The following is a 22,144-nucleotide window of genomic DNA, read 5'->3' on the forward strand; positions in this document are numbered from 1 at the left end:
TATATATATATATATATATATACTGTATATATATATATGTGTGTGTATATATGTGTATACTATATATATATATATACAATTTAATTATGGTCTGGTTAACTTCTTTTTTTATTTTCTTTATACACGGCAATTGATTAGTTGGCTAAATGAGTTTCTTTGCTGCTATGGTGCCAGAGTTCAATATGGCTGGAGGCATTATGGGATGTTTTGGCTCTGGTTGGCCAAGCATCTCTGTAACGTCTAGTCAAATAACATTTATAGTAGCAGACACAGACAGAGATGTGCGTCTGTTGTTGTGTATGTGTGTATGCAGGAGCATCATATTTTTTCTTTAAGAGGCAGACTGGCAGTCCTTTACTTGGTGCCCTAGGCGACAAAAAACATATATGTGTCTTAAATTCAATATGTGTGAGACATGTTAGTCTCATGGTGCAGATCCCAACCAAATATATAACTTTGTTTTTAATAATCCAAGAACAATTGCAACTTGAACTTGACAAGTGATCACCATGTTTTTGTTGTATGAAAAATAGCAGCTTTGACATTTTAATAATATCTCCATGGGATCTGTGAAGTTTTTGACATGAGGGTGAGTAGACAATGACAGAATTTCTAGTAGGCCTATAAAGATGGGGTAGTCAACTTTTTAACTTTTTTTTCTACAATAATAGTTTTACATTTAATCCGCAGGACAGTGTCACATCTTAAAATAAATGTTAGGTCTATTTGCATATAGTTATTTTATTTTATAATAAATAAGTAGCTTTAAAACAGTTTTGGTTATATTTCGTTAACAAAAATAACGACTTTATTCCACATTTTCGTCTCTACTGCGTCATTTTGGACGTGCGTTCACGACAATACCATGACGCGAATAAAGTCGTTATTTTTGTTTTCTTTGCGCAAAAAAGTATTCTCGTAGCTTCGTAACTTTACAGTTGAACCACTGATGTCACACAGACTACTTTGTCGATCATCTTGGTACTTTTCTGGACCTTTCCTGGTAGTTACCTTGCTGTCTGGGAGGGTCAGAGAGCCCTCATATTTCATCAAAAATATCTTAAATTGTGTTCCGAAGATGAACGAAGGTCTTACGGGTTTCGAACAACACAAGAGTGAGCAATTAATGACAGAAAAAAATCATTTTTGGGTGAACTAACCCTTTAAATTCTATTTGCCATGTACACCAGGAAAGACAAATGATAGCTTAAAGAAATATGCCAACATGTTAATGATAAGCACAAATTAACTGTTATTTCAATTAAGCAGTTGTAACTATTATTATTTTTTGTATTATGTTATATTTTTATGTTAGTGGTGCTAAAAATGCATCATAAAAAGTGCATCAGTGTTATGTGTGTGGAGTGTGTTACGGTGTGGAGTTTTGAAGACCAGGTGTGATGGGCCGTTCTGTACCATAAAGTCCAGGGCCACTTTTAAGTTCCGTTGGGGATGGGTCTGAATGGGAATGACGATTGTGTGTGTGTGTGTGTGTGTACTTGTATAAAAGTCTTTTGTATCCTCCTCGCTCTGACCGTCACTTTACTATTTTTCCGTCTCTCTTGTACTTGGCACATCCTCACACAATACCAGGGAAGTCAATTCACTGGAGGCTGTCAGAGCACATTTTCTGACCTGTCGCTCTTCGCTTTTGAAATACTACTGAAAAGAAAACCTTGATGTGTCTAATTCTGCTGAAAACACTTTCAGACCATTCTAGCATTTACCAGTAACATGTTGTCTGACAAAAATCTTCTTCTTAATTTTATCTATGAATTCATTTATTTTTTGTTCAGTTTAATGTTTGAACAGCAATAGACCAATTTTCTGCTATGACTAAAAGGAATAGATTACTGCAAAACCAGAGACATGATCATTAGTGCATTGACTTCTGTATTATTATCCCCCCATAAAATGAGACAATGAACATAATGTTTCGACCTAGAAGTATTTCCTGTTGAAACAGGATGTTTGTGCTCAGCATATCCAGAGGAGCTCATCCATTTTAGAATCAGCCAATAGAAGAAAAGGACTGTACAGTACATTCTACATGTGTGTATCTTTTGAAAGTTTATTTTGTCAGCTTTTATGAGTTTGTTAGCCTAAAGATGACCTCAGAGCTAACAGATATGAACTATAAGCCGCAAGCACAGAGAATGTGTCATTTCCATCGCCCTGTTACCTTTTGAAGGAATTTTTCTTTTTCTCTCTTTCTCAGATCAACAAAAACACATCCAGGTCCTGTTGTTCATCTGAGTGACAGTCCAAAAGATGAGGGAAAGGTGAGGAATGCATTTCTTCTTTTGCTCATTTTTCACTGAAATAAATGGCTCAAAACCTTTTAGAAACTAGTGTTTACTAGTGTTTAGAAACACAAGTTTACCACTATGAAAAAAAAACCATTAGTTCCCTTTCGAGGGAACTTCGAACTGCGTCCTCTAGGGGTCGCTATGGGGGGGACGCCTTTAGCGTGACCGGTGTCTGAAGCATATATCTAAAAATGACAATAACTTTGGCTGACGACAGCCTATGACGTCATTACCCTGCACGAGCACAGTATAAAAGGGCGCCAGGATGACACGTCATCCTCTTCTTCGTCTTCACTGACCGTTTGTTTATGTTAGCGTTACGCTAAATACGACTAGGAGTGCATGTTCTCTCGCCAGAGGCTTTGCTCTGATACCTGCGGTTTCACATGGCTCGCGTGCTTTTTGTGTGTGGTAAAGAGCAAGCGTGTTCAGCTCTCGAGGGAGCTGGATGCACTCTGTATTCATTGCTTATTTCTTGTGAGAGATAAGCATGAATTGTACGCGCTCGTCTCACGAGGAGGCGACTTGTGCTCATCGTGATGTATTCGCGGGACTACTGAGGGGGATGTGAGTACTTCACCATTTACCTGAGTTTGCAGGTAGCGTTTGCATGAGTGCGTTCGCCTCTCGCTTTTCGTTCTCGCTTGATTTCTGAGGTTATCTAGTGGTTGGGCGGATCGTGTTAGCTCCCGCGTTGCGATCGCGATCGCGGTGTGAACATGGAAAGGACCTGATGGGAAATTTCTCCCTATCAGTAATTTCCTTTGGTTTATATAGTAAGTGTATAGTGTGGATCTGTCTGCAGTTGCTGGACAGATTATTTATATCATGTCCTTCTCAGATAACCACATTATACTGCACTCCGGCTTGAAAAAAAAAAGAGCCTCCCATTCCTTCCCGATCTTCATTTGGAGATCGAGAGGGTTTGGAAAAATCCATTCTCATCCTGCATCCACAGATTCCAGCATATTAGTTATGCCAACATCGAGGGGATGCGTGAGAATGGTTATGAAAAGATGCCCCCTGTTGAAGAGACGCTGGCCTGCTATCTCTCTATGGGGGAGACATCTTCTGTTAAGGCTCCCTCCCTGCCCTTCAGGATGCATCTTGTTTGAATGGCAGGGCATACGCGGCAGCAGGTCAGGCTGCAGTCTAGTTGCACACCATGGCGGTGCTTCAGGCTTTTCAGGCTGATCTGTTGAAAGACCTGGATAAATGCAGGGTCTATCCCCTGATGAGGTGGCTGAGTTGCGTCACACCACGGATCTTGCTCTCCGTGCCACTAAGCGGGCCACTACTGCCATTGGCAGATCCATGGCGGCCATGGTGGTTACGGAGAGACATCTGTGGGTGAGTGTGGGGGATATCGGGTTGAAAGAGAAGGGCTTTCTTCTTGATGCGCCGGTTTCCCCTTCTGAGCTTTTCAGCACTTCCGTCGAGAAGGTGGTTATGAAGTTTTTAGGAGGCCAAGACGCACTCGGCTGCCTTTAAATCCTTCATTCCACGAAGGTCCAGGCTTCGGACTTCGCCTCCAGCCTATATCCATGAGCCTGAGTCATGCGCAGGAGCCATGGTTGGTTTGACCCACCTGCTAAGTCAGGACCTCCTGCTGTTGACCGATTAGAGTAATGGTTTCACTCATCGGTTCTGGTTCCAGGCTGGTGATTGCTTGGACACGCAGCCTGGGCTTCTGAGGAAGCCTCCCAGCATCAGATCCCCAGTATTCTCACTGAGGCATTGAGGTGCTCAGCGCTCCATAGACGGTCGGGCCTGTGGGTCTTCACTGTCACACTGCCCTTATGGTTGAACCAGTAATCACCCCTCTGCAGAGTGGGCTGGAATACACTGCGTTCCCTGAGGTAAGAGGGATTTGTGTTTCTGTGGAAACCCCTCTGTTGTGCTTTTGCTCTGAGGAGCAGTAAGCTCTATATGCATTAATGGTTTTTGGGTCCCGCTATTTCTTCAGATTCTTTCGGGTCTGGTTATACGGGACCCACGCTCTCTATCGTTTCTCTTATTGGGCCCTGCTGGGTTACCCCTTCTAATCTAGCGCCCCTTCTGGTCAAGCTGAGAAGTGCTCCCCTCTCTGTGAGGATTAGCTATGAGTCGCTCCCAGTGCTTTAAGGGCCCACCTCAGCTTGAGAGCCAAGAGCGCTGCTCCCGAAGGACCCCATTTGCAACAAACTAAGTGTTAGGCCCTTCTCTGTCGCCTCCTTGGTCAGTTGCCTTTATGTTGGGACCCTGTTGTTCCCTTAGAAATGTGTGATCCCCTTCTAGCAGGATCCCATTTCTTATGTCCCATTTGCGATCTATCTGCCCCGGGCATGGCTATGCTCCCCTTACTGCGGGAGGGTCCCTTTGAGCTCGCCGGTCCTGGGCAGACTGGGTGAGTCTTCCTCTCGACTTGAGAGTTAGGTCCTCTACCCTGGGCTACTGGTCGCTTCGGTCGAGCTGGGTTCCTCTCTCTCTTCGCTAGGGGTTGAACCCTCCGCTCTTGAGCTTCTAGGCAGTGACATCAGGTAGTTGGGCCGCTTGCTTCCTTGATAAGCTACCTCTATTCGGGTTAAGCCAGGCAGTGCTCCCCTCACCTCAGAGGGTTGTCTTTGAGCCTGCCGCTCCCGGTTGAGTGTCTGAGGACTTCTGGGCATCTGTGAGCAGATGCTTCGGAATCTGTTCTCACAGTCACTTAGGGTCCCTAGGCTGGCTTAATACAGCCTCAGTTACCCTTTAAGCAACGGTTTTTCTAAATCCATGCTATGGTAAGTGCACACGCTAAGCTCATAAAATCCACATTATGGTAAGTGTGCACGCAAAGCATTCTGCGCACTTTCTAAAATCCTGTATGGTAAGGGTTACCCGCTGTCAGCCTCTTTCCCTTTCTCTGAGTTGGCTTAGGCCCCGGTTCTTGCCTTGGGCTCCACTCAACTAATGTGTCTCTTTGATACATTTCTGAGCAGGGTGTTGCTACCTAAGATCTGTCGAGTCAGTTCTTTGAGCAGGTTTATTCAGAACTGGTGGTAGCCCCCCTGGGTGACAGGCCAGGGTCTGGTGTGGTTTTTTAGACACCTGGCCATATCCCCTTAAAGGAATCTCTTTCTTTGATTCCAAGGCTTGAACTCTGCCCTAGGCTTGGGCTTCCTAGCTCAGCCTTAACAGGTAAGTTCTTTTAGGGTATGCAGCTCAGGCCCTTGGCCGAAGGGGGTAATGTCACTGACAGCCGTCAAGACGTCCTTTGGGGCAACTCCCACGGCTATGGTAGAGTTGGTACTTAGTGCTCGCCGTGGTTTTCTGGCATGAACTCCCCTCAGCATAGTGGCGTGGGTATACCGTTCCCCATAGCGACCCCTAGAGGACGCAGTTCGAAGTTCCCTTGAAAGGGAACGTCTCAGGTTACGTATGTAACCATGGTTCCCTGGGATACATATGTAACCATGGTTCCCTGAGTAGGGAATGAGACACTGCGTCCTCTAGTTTTCTTGCCATGCTGCGGACGCAAGCTTCAGACGAAGAAGAGGATGACGTGTTATCCTGGCGCCCTTTTATACTGTGCTTGCGCAGGGTAATGACGTCATAGGCTGTCGCCGGCCAATGTTATTGTCGTTTGTATATATATGCTATCCCCCCCATAACGACCCCTCTCAGGGAACCATGGTTACATATGTAACCTGAGATGTTTTCCTTAGTGTGACTGCTGGAGTTCTTTATAAAAGGTACTTTGCATGCGTTGGAACAGTTCTGATTCATTAACACTCATCAGGATACACACACACGCACACATACACTTGTTATGTGACCTGATGTTCACCCGACTACTGGTGTTAACATCTTGTATTGAGGATGCATACTAAAAACATCTCTCCCACTCTCACAAACACAGAAATTCACATTCATTTAAAGGAATAGTTCAGCCGAAAAATGAACATTTTATCATCATGTACTCACCCTCATTTTGTTTCGACCCTGTATGCGGAGATGTTAGGCAGAAAGTCTGAATAGTTTTGCAATGAAAATAGATAGTGATTTATACTTCATGCGTTAGGTCTTCTGGAGCTTAACAGTATAATAGCTTAACAGTAACAGTATAAGGACATCCTGCCTAACGTCTTGTTTTGTGTTTTCTGGAAGAAAGAACATAATATACAGGGTAGAATGACATGGAGGTAAGGGATGAAATGTTCATTTTTGGGGGGATCTGTTTCTTTAAAGCGTTTCTCTAATCTGCTATCTCCAGGAGGAGGCATGGCATTTTGGAGTCAGTACCATGAGGTCATCTTCCAGGAAAAGAATGTTACATGCTGTTGTAGAAATGCTGTTGTAGTCACAGCAGGTCAGATGCATTATGGGAACTGATACGGACGGGCTTAGGGGACCAATAATGGAAGACAAAACACAAAATATACTGTAGCACAGACAAATATAAGAGGTAGAGACAGTCCAGTGTCTGATTAATTTGAATTTGAATTAAAGGAAGAATTATTCAAATGTGATGAAATTGCAGTTTAGTAAATTTATTTTCCTTTCATTCCCATTCAAATTCCAATTCAACTTCCTGTAGTGTGTTGCCAGTTCAGTTCAAATTCACACACATGAACTGAAAGGGAGCCAGTTCTTAAATTCACAATTTTTGCCCAACATCTGTGACAGAGAGAAGATTCCCAGGATGGAGCATGGGTCTGTTTTGATCAGCGCTTGCTCCATCATGTCCAGTTAAATAATAAATGTGCCCAATCACCGGAGTGTCTGTTTTGTTCTGAACAGCCAAAAGGCTCTTGACATTTGTAACACACACTCTTGCCTCTGTTTCCACTATTTATTGCCATTCTGTTGGGATTTATAGACTCCTGTTTCTCTCTCTCTCTCTCTCTTCTGTGTGTGTGTCCCTCAGTTGCTGATAGGTTTTGAGAGCGGTACAATAGTAATGTGGGACTTGAGGGCCAAAAGATCTGACTTCAGGATATACTATGACGAGGTGAGTGTCAAGTGTTTGCCACTTACACTTCCTTACAAAGGTGAAATGTCTTTTTTGCATAAAGCTACTTATATATAATAATATATACACTATTGTTCAACAGTTTTGGGAGAGTCATTTTATTTATTTATTTATTTTAAGTTTTTGGGATAGAAGTCTCTTATGCGCACCAAGTCTGCATTTATTTAATTACAATTCTGTAAATACAGTAATATTGAAATGTTGCTTTCCATTTTAACATATCTTAAAATGTAATTGAAAGCCTGTGATGACAAAGCTAAATTATTATATCTGATTCTTTAGAACTCATTCCATAATGTTGATTGTTGCTTGAGAAATGTATTATTATTATTATTATTATTATTATGTTGAAAAAGATGTGCTGCTTACAATCTTTGTGGAAAAGATTGCTGCTGGTATATATATCATATATATATCATTAATTACATTAAGTACATTCTTTTATCCTGAAAGAATTATAAATTTTTATTGTGTGAAGTGATTATGTATGAAAATACAGATTTATATGTTTTATTTTTGTATTATTTCTCTCTCTCTCTCTCTCTCTCTATATATATATATATATATAGATATATATATAAAATGAATATATTTTACATGAAGTGCATTAATTTTAATTGTGTGAAGTGAAGTTAAATTGTGTGAAGTTATGTATGAAAATACAGACATATATGACATATATATATACAGACATATATGTTTTATATTCATGTTATTTCTTTGTCTCTGTGTGGGTGCACAGTCTCTATGTATGTGTGCGCATTTGTGACCCGAAAGCTCCAGTTTATCATCTTGTTATAATCCAGCCCTCAGCCAGAAACAAGACAAATAAAAATAAATTGGAGAAAAAAAACAAAAACAAACTAGGCTATATAAATAAAAAATGACGTCTTTCTCGCTCTCCATTGTCCAAGTAAATTTGCTTTTGGCACTAAACACTTGGCTTATCTGCTCATTTTTTTCCACACTGTTGCTGATTTACAACAACACTGAGCACAAGTCACTTTTCTGATTTAATTTCCCTCCTTGTGCCATGTGGATCTGTTTAGCATAATCACTGCTTGGCACACAACTTTATCTTTCTTCTGAAAGAGGAACTGCCTCCTGCAGCCAGCTGCTCGCATTCACCCTTCCAAAACATGTTTCAATCACAGCGCCCCTTGGCTCACAGCAGCACGCACAAACCCTCCCAAAAACTCACCCTTTTCTCCTTCCAACCCTTTACTGCGTGCTTCAATTTAGTTGACGATGCACCCTCTGATCATCTGTCAGCACCGCCTGTACAGAGGCACTGTCGCTCGGCAAGCGTTTGTCAGAGTGGGTAAATGCACATGTGTGTGGAAAAAAACATACTTTTAATGGTTTCCATTTTTATTTGACCCTCTAACTCTAGCACTCTCTATTCTAATTCTATTCTTTAAAAAAAACACTTGTCCCTTTTAGACTTGCACTCTATTCATTTGCTGCTTGTTTTCTTAAAAAAAAAAAAACTAACACTTGCTTTCTAAACTTTTTGTATTCTATCTGTTTTCTTTTCATTTATTATACAATTAACAAAAGCAAAAGAGACCTCTAACACTATCTTGCTCTATTTTTTTTCTATTCTATCTGTTTTCTTTTTTATTTATTATATTATTTAAAAAACCCTTGCTACGTGTACTGCGTTAAGCTAACTGAGACTTGTTATAGCACTTGTATATCATTGCTCTTTTGTTAGTTTTGATTGCTTCCATTGTCCTCATTTGTAAGTCGCTTTGGATAAAAGCGTCTGCTAAATGACTAAATGTAAATGTAATGCAATGTAATAGAAAGGACTTTGAACGAGAGAGTGAGGGAAGAGGAGAGATACTGGGAGAAAAAAGACAGGATGGAATGAGAAGCACGACACAAAGGGATGTGTTTGTTCGTGTTGAAAGAAATAGGAATAGATTTGGAAAGGTACAAAAATCTCTTTCCCTCACATTCATTTCTACAAATAGACTGATCACAGAACTACCACTATCATGATATTATCGCTCTCATGACTATTTAGATAAAACTTTAGCTGATTTTTTGGTATGTCTTGGAATAATATAGAACATCAGCATCAAACACTTTCATACACACAACTAACAAACATCAAATAAATCTGACGCTGATATAATTTCACTTATTATTTACTGTGTGACATTAGTGAGTAGATGAGTGGAGATCAGGCTGCTTTGATGGTGGAGTAATTACTGATATCGGATTATTGACTCTCAGATGGATGAAGGTCTGAGAGAGAGAGAGAGAGAGAGGGGAAGAGAGAGGGAGAGAGACTTTCACAAGCAGGAACTATTAGTCATGTCTTCCGTTCTCTGATTTCTCTAATTTCCAGAGCTAAATTGACGATACACACATGTGACAGGCAGCATCTCTGAATTTCTTTTTTTCTCTTTCTCTTTTTTTAATGTTACTTCTCTGTCTTCCTCCCTCTTGCTTGTTTGTTTGTTCACCAAATTTGCATTTATTAAAAAAATACAGTAAAAACAGCAATAGTGTGACATTTTATTACAATTTAGAATACCTCTTTTCTATTTCAGTATAATTAAAATGTAATTTATTAGTGATGGCAAAGCTGAATTTTCAGAAGCCATTACTCCAGTCTTCAGTGTGACAAGATCCTTCATAAATCATTTTAATATATTGCTGGTTTGCTGCTCAAGAAACCTTTTTTTTGTATTAATATCACTTTTGAAATGAATTTTGTAATTGATCACAGCAATAGTTGATTTCTATCTATCTATCTATCTATCTATCTATCTATCATTGATAGTATATCTAGTTTATATACAGACAATCTTACTCTGATCCAACATTATAATACAGTTGATTGATGTATTCCTGATGGCTTCTCTTCTGGTGTCTCTCTGTCAGGCCATTCACTCAGTAAGCTGGCATCACGAGGGGCGGCAGTTCATGTGCAGTCATTCTGACGGCAGTCTGAGCATGTGGAATCTGAGAAACACCGCCAAACCTTTTCAAGTCACCTTCCCTCATGGTGGGTACACACATACTGTATGTATGGTCTTTTTTCACATATTAATAATAATTAGTGCAAAACTAGTAAAACTAGGGGTGAGATTAAGGGATGTAAAATATGGTCATGCAGAATAAGGCATTAATATACTAATACTAAAAGTACTAATAAACAGTCAATATGCTATGCATGCCAACAAGCAACTAGTTAACAGTGAGAATCGGTGCCACATTTTTGACATTTTTACTTTAAACCTCTCAAAAATGTCAAAATTACTTTTAATTAAGAAAGGTTTAAACATGTTTATTATGAATTGAATGTATTCTAGTCATGCTCTGTATGAGTTGTATTTTTAATGTTTTATAAAGAAATTGACAGGCTTGGACATAAAAAAGGCATTGAGGCCTCATCACCATACGGTCATTTGTAAGCATTTAAATCAGATGAATAATTACAGTTGCAGTTTCAGTTGCATTTTTTCCTATCATATAATATGTGATATTTTAACTTGTAAAAGAAAAAAAATGTTGCTGGTGTATTATCCTTATATCCTAAATTTGGACATGCCATAGCCTTTTATTGTTTTATATAAAGCTATTTATATTTATACCAGACTAACCCTAACCCACACCCAAAAGAACCTTTAAAATGAGCATTTTTTGCATTTGTAGAATTTAAAAAAATTATTGCCTTTATTTATGAATCGTTTCCACAATAAATACATCTTCAAATGTCCCAAAAGGGAGGTTTTGTCAGTCTTACTTAACTTCTAGGGCTAAATTTTACCCCAAAGTATAGCTAAGTAAACCCACACACATTTAAATACCCCTTCAGCCATTAGGTTAAAGGCTCACCATCTATTAGTGAAATATGACTCTGACATAGTCAGCAAACACACCCCCTCACCAGGTGTGTTCATTATGGAGGATGATTCAGTGTGTGGGTTCACTGTATGTGTGTGTGTGCAAGTTTGATTTGACAGGAATAAGTGATTCACTCTCAATCTTTGCCACTATGTTTGGGGTCCTGGCCTTCAGCTCAGTGGTTAAATAAAGATGAACATGCTTACATTGGGAAAAGTGGTTTCTTAATCAGAAAGTTCTGGACATAAACATAAGAAAGGTTAAGGTGAAAAAGTGAGAACTCACCATTTAATCTCTTTTTTTCAGGTAAGACTCAAAGAGATGGTAGAAAAGAGTCATGTAAACCCATTCTCAAGGTCGAATACAAGACCTCCAGAAACAGGTAAGAGAACACACAAAAATCCCAAACAGACTAATATACTGCTGATGAATTTTGGGAAATGCAGTCTTGAGTGCTGTGGATGAATTTAATCCTCCTATTTGATTGCGACAGATGTGTCCAAGTTCCACTCGAGAACCATTACTGCTGTTTTATCTTGTCACAAAACAATTAAAGTTTACTGCCTGTTTTTATAAAGCCTGTTTTCCTTGGGAGATGAGCAGCAAAACATCATTTGAAGAAACGTCCATTTTTGATTGCTTGTTTTTTTGCCTTTTCCCCCAATGCTGTGTTCAAAGAAGTGGTCATGAGTGGCCGCCTCAGTTATAATGATATTTTAGATTAGCTTGGCTGTAATATTGTTGTCCCCCTTTTGTTTCTTCCTATTTGCATAGAGAGTATTTCAGGGTTGTGAAAAAGACTTTAAATTGAAACAATACTTTCAACGTATCGAGAGGACGTTCAACGTAAAAACAAAGCATAAAACTTGCCTTCTAATAAAATATAAGCTTTTGGCTCTTGACGTGTTAAAGAAAGAAATTCAGACAAACAAATGTGGTTTTCAGTTAACACTCTTTTTATTTTCCGTCTTCCAGTAGTGAAGCATTTGTTGTCTTCTCCGGGGGTCTTTCATATGATAAGGCAGGACGGAGACCAACCCTAACCATCATGCATGGGAAAGCCATCACAGTGTTAGAGATGGACTATCCAATAGTGGACTTCCTAGTGCTCTGTGAGACACCTTATCTCAACGGTGAGTGTACTGAACAGGTCAGTTCTGTCTCCTGCTCTCTTCCATATCATTAGTGTTGATTTTGGTGGGCCATTTAAGTGGATTGAGTAAAATCAAGTTTTTGTTGTTCTTCTCATTGTAGACTCAATCACTGATGTTAACAGAGAGTGGAGAGGAGATTAATTGAAGTGAAACAGTTCATTCGTTCAGACAGTTCTTAATGATTCAGTTCAAAACAACTGATTTCATTTGAATCATCACTAAGCAGAGTTCCAAGATATCCCTGTTCTACATTTGAAATCTCTCTTATTTTGAAATTAATTATGTAGTTAAGTACTTTTAGGGTGTTGTATTTGTATTTCATTTAATTTTATATATTTGTTCCAGTTTGATAATGCTGGGTTTTTTATGGCTCTAACATGTCCCTCAACTTATTGTTTTATCCCCCAGAAAATTATTCCTTACAATTCAATGATTTTATCAAGTGCTGTTAAAAAAATGTGGGGTCTGTAAGTTAAAAAAAAAAAAAAAAAAAAACTAAGGAGGTATTAAATTGATCAAAGGTGTCATTAAATACATTTATAAAGTTATAGAATATTTATATTTCTTTTGAACTTTCTATTCATCAATGAATCCTGAAAAGGAGACCACGGTTTACAGAAAAATATTAAGTTTTCTGTATTGATAGTAATAAGAAATAAAGAAAAATCAGCTTTGTCATTACAGGAATAAATTACATTTTAAAATATATTAAAACAGGCAACGGCTATTTTTAAACTCTAATATTTCATAATATTACAGATATTTTCTTTTACTGTATAAATTCAGTCTTGGTGAGTATAAAAGACGTAAAAAATAATACCAAACCAGTACATTTGAATGACTGCAAATGCATTGTGAATCAATTACACAAAACTTTTTGAAACATCCAACCTAAAGGAACAAGTCATTTGCGAATCCGACATCAGTAAGGTGAAATGCTACATAGGAACTGATTCTGAATGGTTTGAGAAGTGACAGCTTCAGCTCTGTTCAGCCAAGGGGAAAGAGTGTATCGCTATATCTGTCTTTTTCTCTTGAGAAAAGCAGAGACAGACAAAGCACAGAACACACATGTACAGAATTTGTTACCCAGAATACAACAGCAAACATCCAGCAAATGTGCAGTGATTTCAGTTGTTAGCCATTTTAATCTTCCTTTCTCCCTGTCAACTCTCTGCTTGTTTGTTCATTCTAACCAGTGCATATACAGCACAGTACATGGCCCTGCATCTTCATCACCTGTACGGTTTTCATGAAAGAGAATAATGGATTCTGCTGTGTTTTCAGAGCATAATTGTTACACACAAACACAGAGAAGATAATTAATGCCTTCGTCCCCTTGGTTTCAAGATGTCACCTTGTCATCAGTTTTCCTCACAAAGCTTAAAGCTGAAGTGTGTAATTTCTGCACCACCAGAATAAAGACAATTAGAAAAATAATGAGTTTTAAGTTTCAATTCATCTTCTACTGGTCAGACAAACACATACAAACACTTTTTGGGGCTGGTCAGGACTATTAGGGCTATTACAGAGATGTTTCACACAAAAATGAAAATTTGGTCATCATGTATTCACCCTAATGCCATGCCAAACCTGTAAGACTTTCTTCTGTGCAACACAAATATTCATAATATATTAATCTTCAAAAATGTCAGTGTATTTTTTCCATACAATGAAAGTCAGTGGGGTCAAATGCTGTAGTTTCAAACTTCTCCTTTAAATGAAGTAAAATCCATAAATCTATGTTTTTGTGCTCACTTTGTCTTGAGTTCATAGATGATTATTGGTTGAGATGTTGTGTTTGTGTTGACAGAGGTCCAGGAGCCATATGCGGTGGTGGTTCTGCTGGAGAAAGATTTTGTTGTGGTCGATCTAACCCAGAGCAAGTGAGCAATCTCTTCTTCAGCTTTATGCCATGTGTGTGTGTGGCTGTATGATGTAACTCAATGTGATGTACTCCAACAACACCTCACACTAGTACTTCCACCAGAGGCAACATCGCTCAACACCCAATAAATTTTGTGTCTGTGTGTGTGTTACTTTTGAAGATGCTTTGCGGAAAAGGGTTTAAATCTGAGTGTGTGTGTGTGTGTGTGTGTGTGTGTATGTGTGTCTTTATTTGTTAAGAGTAAATATCATTGGATTTGTCACTTATAAACATCCATCAAATGAGTCATTATTAAGAACCAGAGCCAAGGTCAGCCTGACACACTCTCTCGCTCTCTCGCTCTCTCTCTCTCTCTCTCTCTCTCTCACACACACACACACACACACACACCAACTGGCCGTTTGCCACTCTTTTAAGTATTGCTCCTGCCATAGAGACTTTGCCAGTTTGACATCAGATGTTTTCTTTGCTTTAAGGCCATTTCTTCACAAGGACGCACTGAAGGAACAAACAAACTGCTGTACTCAAACCCTCTCAGAACCAGACAGTCATTCATACATTCCATTTAACTTGAACTTTAAAGTGTACTTTAGTTTAGTTTGATGTTCTTTAAAAACATTATTTATTTAAATAAGCTTATATAGTAAAAGCAATAAGCCACTCAAAGCTGCAATGTATGTTACAATGATTTAATACAGGCACTCTCAAAAATGTGGTAAAATCACACACAGCCTTATTACTTTTATATCAGCAATAGCAATATGGTAAAGGCACATTTATTAAGAATAAAAATAACAGTAGCACTTACAATTTATTATTATGATTACATTCTAAATTATTATTAATTCTTCTGATGGATAATGTAGTTCAATTGCATAAATGTAGGCCAGCGGCATCAATACAGTACTCGTGGGTATCAGTACCTGGTAGCCCACTTAGAGTCGCCCACAGAGCACATTCTATAAATAGCCTCAGTTTCTTTTATCATAATAATGCTCATTCTTAAGTATTTCAAATATGTAGCCCTCTAGCACTTTTATCGCTTCTGGTTGCTCTCACTTACAGGAAGGTTGGAGGCACCTGCTTTATGCTGTTTATGGTCGTCTGTAGCAACATAATGCACTTAAATATGGATTTCAGTTGATGTACGGTCACGAATGTGTGTGTATATAGGCTATTTTATGAGAACTGAGAGTCAAAATCTTCTGTGTTTCATAAATGCCTGTTATTTATTTTGAAGTCTCTCTCTCTCCTGTAGTTTTCCTATCTTTGAGAACGCCTACCCCATGGACATCCATGAGTCTCCAGTCACGTGCACGGCTTACTTTGCCGACTGTCCCCCCGACATCATACCTGTGGTTTACTCCATAGGAGCTAAACACAAAAAGACCGGCTACAGCCACAAGGTTCATCAAAGTTCTTCGCTAATCTAAACATTTTTGGAGTTTCTCGATGACCCAAATTGCAGCCTTTCATTTGAAATGCTTAGTGAAACTTGTCATCTATTTTGCATGGCAGTTGAGTGTTTTAGAAACTCTTTTTATGTGTTTATATGTTTGTGTTCAGGAGTGGCCGGTCAGTGGTGGCACATGGACGGTGGGTTCACAGACATATCCAGAGATTATCATCACAGGGTAAGTTGTAATTTGTTGCTAAAAGCTCAGAAACAAGGCTGAATGTTTTTATCAATTTTTTACGGTATTACATGCTTAAGTTGCAGCTTAGAATACACTTCAGGTTCATGTTCAAGTTTGGGGTTGGTCAAATTTTGTATGTTTTTGAAAGAGGTTCAAAAATGTACTAAGGTCAAAAACAGTAAAAAAAAAAAAAAAAAAGTAAAAAAGTCATACTGTAACGTTTTATTACACTTTAAAGTAACTGTTTTCTATTTTAATATATTTTAAAAAGTAATTTGTTCCTGTAATGGCAAAGCTGAATTTTAGGCCATTATTTTAGTCTTAACCCATTTAATCCCAAATTTTTCCCAGACATGAAAATATCCAAATGATGTGTCATTAGTTACCCTTTGAAATAATCAATAATTCTTTTTTGAAATTGTTTTGGAAAAGTGTGTGAAAAATTGTGTTTTATGGTTGGTCACAATTGTGACCGGTGGGATAAGGTGAGTACTAAAAACAAACAAATTCAACCATCAACGCATTTCAAAATTGTTACTTGTTTGTAAAATATAACATCAAATTTTTATATTAGTGCTACCAGTATTACAACATCAATATTGTACATTTTTTGTAACATCAACTTAAGTTCACTGTTATCCCACCGGGAACACTATTGTGACAATCAACATGTTTACTCATTCTATGACCACACTCAACAAAACTGAATATATGTGAATTCATATATTAATACTAGACATGTTAAAGATAATGTGTACCAAAAATCTTTGTCATATCTTTATGTTGACATACTTTACTAGCCTTTTGTTTTGGAGCTTTGATGCAGTTATTATCTTCTCAAGGTGCAAACAGGAAATAAACTGCTCTGGTCATGTGACAATTTGCACTAATCATGTGAAACTGCACATATTTCATTGAGACCCTTTATTTTTTCCATATTTGCAGGAAGTGCACTAAAACATCAGTCAGCGAGGTTTTTAGAGCTTTATAAATGAAAACCTTTTTACGGTCACTATTGTGGATTAAATGGGTTAATATCACATGATCATTCAGAATTCTTTCGAATATACTGATTTGGTGCTAAAGAAACAGTTTATGTTTTTTGTGGAAAACTTGATATTTTGTTCATGATTCTTTGATGAATAGAAAATTCGAAAGAACAGCATTTATTAGAGATTTTGAACTATGGTGTTTATATTATTTAACAAAACATGTTCAAATAATTTTCTGTTTATTACATATTATATTTATATGAATTTGGTTAGTAGGCATTGGAAGAATACGTTTTTTTAGCATTTCACATAAGCATCAAGTTGAGTAAAATGTGTGCTTTTTTGTCTGAAACTAAATATGTGGATGTTTCAGCTGTCCCAGAGCAACACACTTCATTTTCTCACTTGGGATGCTTGTGCATTTAACACATTGTCGCTCACAGCAGTATTGACAGGTACAAGGAATAATATTGGGAGTAAAAACTGAATTTCACACTTGTTGCCAAATCTCCACTGAATGATTTTTAGATATAATACATTAATGGGTGTTTCTTTAAATATGGGCGCCTTTGACCCTGACGGCTTTTACAAAATAAACTCTCTTATACTAACTTTTAAACTTACTTTCCACACTTTCTCTAGTCTATTTCATGTATCTACTGTACCAACAATGTCCAACATACAAGCATCCTAGACAGACTTTTGTCGTGAATATCACAGTATCATTTACACCATGTCACATGATGTTGTTATGATGTTATATGTTTATGTAATCTAAAGGCTTCTTATGAAAATTTGTAAAATGCTTCCTACAGTATGTGTGAAATTAGTAAAACAATGTGCTTGCTTTTCTTGCACCTCAATTTTGAAAGCATAAAGTTTATCTTGAACTTTAGTAGCTTTAGAAGGGTTGTTGTGCAGGTAAAACAAAAGAAAAAAAAAGAAGAAAAAAAACGGCCCACACAAGGTGGCGCTTCTTACCTAAAATAATTTCAAGCCCCTGCCTCAAAAAAGTGAAACTTTCCACCCACATGTGGAGATCATTTATAGTATTTTTATTTGCTTGAAAAATCTGGATTGATTTTGTTTTTGTTCCGAAGCATGCATTGATTCCGTTTGTTTTCACTTGAGGTCAATGATGTCTAAAATGTGCCCTTCTACTTGACTCTCATTGGTAAATGTATCGCAATTCTCTGCTTTAATTCAATAGCGCTATTGACCCTGCGTGTTGTTCTCTCTGCCTCTTTTTCCCTCTTGTTTCCATAGCTGGCATTGCTTGCTTTCTCTTAAGCGGTTTAACACACACACTCATTGGCTCATACGATCGCTCTTTGTCCTTCCTCTTTGTTGTCCCCCTCAGACATGCAGACGGATCAATAAAGTTTTGGGATGCCACGGCGAGTAAGTGTCTTCGCTTTGAAAGCATGTTCCCCCCTTTCAGCCTCATGCTGTTTCCGTCTCACTTTTTCTTACTGCTGCCTTGATTTAGAAGAACCACTTCCCTTGATGCTTTGACATATGATTCCTCATTTCTCATTTCATTCTTGACAACTCAAACCAAACAATATATGACCAAAATGGACATCCAAATACCAAATATGTGCTGGTTTCACAACCATGGGCATTACTTAAAGGACTATTCCAGGTTCAGTGCAAGTTAAGTTCAGCAGACAGCATTTGTGGCATAATGTTGATAATCAATTCATTTCTTGTTTTCTATTAAATAATGGTGAGGAACTTACAGTGGAAATAAATGGGGCCAATTATGGAGAATTTTATAATTTTATAATAATAAGTTTATAATTTTCGGAACACAAATTAAGATATTTTTGATGAAATCAACCCAACTGACACGTTCAAGGCCCAGAAAGGTAGTAAGAACATCGTTAAAATTGTCTATGTGGCATCTATGGTTCAACTGTAATTTTATGAAGCTACGAGAATACTTTTTGGGCATAAAAAAATGTATAAATAAAATAAAAAAATAACATCTTCATACAATACAATCTTCATACAATTTCTTTTCTATGGAGCCCCGAACATGGCATGCAGGAAAAAAATAGTAGGCTAAATCGTGTGCACGATTTACTATTTCGTTCCCTCGATTTATAAATTGTGCGCACGATTTACTAATTCATTCCCTCGATTTGCTAAATCGTGCACACGATTTATAAATCGAGAGAACGGATTAGTAAATTGTGCGCACGATTTAGCAAATCGAGGGAACGAAATAGTAATCGTATGCACGTTTTAGTACATTGAGGGAACGAAATCGAGGAAACGAAATAGTAATCGTATGCACGTTTTAGTACATCGAGGGAACTAATTAGTAAATCATGCGCACGATTTATTTATTTTTTCTTGCATGTCATGGCATGTTGCATTGCGGGGCTCCGCACTTTTCTTCCATGTCAGATTTTTTTTTCTTAAAGTAGACACTAATCTTTATGGTAGTCATCATTATGCTACTATTAAGTGCTTTTGATTGAGCTTAACTTGTACTAAACTGTAGCGTCTGGACCAATCAAAAACACAATTTTTCATTTGATTTAACAAATCAATTATTCATTAGATTAACAAACGTTCACAGACCACTCACCCAATAAACATACTGGGTGCCAAGTTGTCTGTGAACAGGGCCCAGGACCCTGGTTACCATGGCAACCCTGACACCAGATACATTTACGACCTAATGGAATGCGAAGCAGGGAAAATCACTGCATGTTCCATCGCGAGCGGCAATTCATATTTCCCCATGAGCTGATTCGCTACAAAACACAGAATATTTCCTTTAAAGCACTGCTTCTGTTTAAATACCTTGTGCGTCACATTCAGTATGTAATAAGATGTGATGTGGTGATAACCTCCATCTCTGTCAGTCACACTGCAGATGTTGTATAAGCTCAAGACGTCAAAGGTGTTTGAGAAGCCTAAGAGTGGAGATATGGGACGCAGCGCTGAGCTTGTGGAGGAAGACCCCTATGCCATTCAGATGATCAGCTGGTGCCCGCAGAGCCGTATCTTTTGTGTAGTCGGCATCAGCGCCCACGTCATCATGTACCGCTTCAGCAAACATGACGCCAACACCAGCATCACTGTGAGTGTGCTCTTAAAGTGATAGTTCACCCAAAAATCCAATCAACATTTCTTACTTGCATGTTGTTCCAAACCTCTATGGCCTTCTGTGTAACACAAAAGAAGATATTTTAAAGAATGTTTTGTCCATACAATAAAGATCAATGGGGTCAAAAACAACATTGAATGCCATTAACTTTTATTGAATGGACAAAAAAACGCTTTTGTCTTTTGTGTTCAGCAGAAGAAAGAAACTCATTTTGAGTGAACTGTTCTTTTAAAGCAAACCTTTAAGAGTTTGAGTACATGCTGTAGATTTGATGGATTAGCTTTGTGTTGCATTTGTGTGTGTAGTCCCTAGAAGTGCGACTGCAGTGTGAGATGGAGGACGTCATCTCTCCGTCAGATACAGAGAACACTCCATGTTTTTCGGACCCCAGCGGTCTCTCGCCCCAACCTCAGCCTCCAAGTCCCCGCAGCAACATGCCGGACAGTGTGCGGGATAGCATCCCTTGCCTCAAGTGAGACTATGCAGCAATTGCTCAATATTTATGTTTTCCTATGTAGGACTTGATAAGATCAGCTTGCTTACTAGATAATTCTACATAGAAAGTATTAGGTCAATAAAGTGTAACATAGATTCCACATGTACTGAATCTGAATACTCTCATCACAGGGTTAAAGATCGTATGATCCGAATGCCTCCTGGGTACCAGGCGGAGCTGGTGGTTCAGTTATTATGGGTTGATGGAGAACCGCCACAACAAATCACCAGCTTGGATTTAAACTCTGCCTACGGACTGTAAGTGGCCCTTCCTCTTTTATGTCATCTATTTTATTCAGCCAATAGAATCCTTACTTTTTCCTCTAATTTAATATTTTGTTTTCCATTTTGCCTTGAACATAAATACTATAGTATTTTACTATACAGTACCATGGTAATACCAAGGTTTTGTGGACTTCTGTGGATTTATTTACTATGGTATATGAGTATGGGGCAGCAATTTAGTATAGGACCAATTCTCACTATTGACTAGTTGCTTATTATCATGCCTATTATTAACATATTGGCTGTTTAAAGCACATATGCTGCATGACCATATTCTACATCCCTGATCCTAAACTTAACAAGTACCTTACTAACTATTAATAATAAGCAGCAAATTAGGAGTTTATTGACGCAAAAGTCACAGTTAATGGTTTGTTAATGGCAAGAATTGGACCTTAAAATAAAGTGTAACTTAGTATGGTAATCAAACATCAGTGTTCCCATGTTTAATGTAATTTATTTTGTCATCATAATAACTTCAGACTCATGTGTCCAACTGTTATTCCAGCTTGCAGGGTCTTTGATTTTTGATTAAAGTGGTAAAACTCTAATTATAATTCGGCCTTCTTTTGAATCTTTCACTTGTTGTCTTCCTGTTTTGATTCAGTCACAACCACGTGCAATCTTAATCACTAAAGCATTATTACGAGCAAAGGTTGCCATGGTGATGTTTGGCTACAATGGTCAGAAAGACTTTGAATTCCTTTGAATTCAGTCCAGCAAATTAAATGTCACTGCACACCCAGTATCATACAGTCCGCATTTGTGTATGCGTGTCTTGTGAATTGTTTGTTAATGACTGGACCCACGGTGTGGGATTTACCAGTAATTAATGGAACATTTTAAAATCAGTCTCATTTTACATTTTACCCCTTGTAGAACCTGTTGGATGTTTAGCATTCTAGACAACATAAATTATATTCATGTGTTTATTTGGTCAGAAATACTGTAAAAACATTTTTATAACATTTTGAAACATTATTATAATTTATAAATGTATAATAACTGAAAACTGTTAAAGGTGCCATAGAATGGAAAACTGTATTTACCTTGGCATAGTTGAATAATAACAGTTCTGTACATGGAAATGACTTACTGTGAGCCTCAAACACCATTGTTTACTCCTTCTTATGTAAATCTCGTGCATGCAAAAGACCACTGAAAAATAGGCGAATCAGAACATAACACCGACTGTGACGTTACAGTCGGGATCACTAATAGTTACGCCCCCGACATTTGCATATACCCGCCCATGTTCTATGCCAGCCCAGCCGAACCTGCACAGCCGAATCATCAGAAGTTCTGCAGGTATTGTGAAGAAACAAGCGAGGATAATAGCGAAAATGGCAGATCATGGAAATAAATGTTATGTTACAGGCTGTGCAGGGGATGTGATGTGCAGGGAT

At 38.1% G+C, this 22,144-nt stretch overlaps 1 protein-coding gene across 5 annotated transcripts in view; it reads left to right on the plus strand.

Moving 5' to 3' along the window:
• The window catches only part of LOC107663865 (syntaxin-binding protein 5-like), a 138,995-nt gene that overhangs the window by 82,420 nt on the left and 34,431 nt on the right, over positions 1 to 22,144 (plus strand). For all 5 annotated transcript variants that reach the window (XM_016454232.1, XM_016454234.1, XM_016454235.1 and 2 more), the window contains exons 6-17: positions 2,219 to 2,282; positions 7,195 to 7,278; positions 10,198 to 10,321; positions 11,470 to 11,545; positions 12,139 to 12,296; positions 14,131 to 14,203; positions 15,464 to 15,611; positions 15,772 to 15,839; positions 18,195 to 18,235; positions 19,714 to 19,931; positions 20,264 to 20,430; positions 20,586 to 20,711. In XM_016454232.1, the coding sequence (XP_016309718.1) occupies positions 2,219 to 2,282; positions 7,195 to 7,278; positions 10,198 to 10,321; positions 11,470 to 11,545; positions 12,139 to 12,296; positions 14,131 to 14,203; positions 15,464 to 15,611; positions 15,772 to 15,839; positions 18,195 to 18,235; positions 19,714 to 19,931; positions 20,264 to 20,430; positions 20,586 to 20,711 (1,347 nt within the window). The remainder of the gene's footprint in view (positions 1 to 2,218; positions 2,283 to 7,194; positions 7,279 to 10,197; positions 10,322 to 11,469; positions 11,546 to 12,138; positions 12,297 to 14,130; positions 14,204 to 15,463; positions 15,612 to 15,771; positions 15,840 to 18,194; positions 18,236 to 19,713; positions 19,932 to 20,263; positions 20,431 to 20,585; positions 20,712 to 22,144) is intronic.

Source organism: Sinocyclocheilus anshuiensis, unplaced genomic scaffold (assembly GCF_001515605.1).
Source record: "Sinocyclocheilus anshuiensis isolate Anshui unplaced genomic scaffold, SAMN03320099.WGS_v1.1 scaffold976, whole genome shotgun sequence".
Taxonomy (NCBI): Eukaryota; Metazoa; Chordata; class Actinopteri; order Cypriniformes; family Cyprinidae; genus Sinocyclocheilus; species Sinocyclocheilus anshuiensis.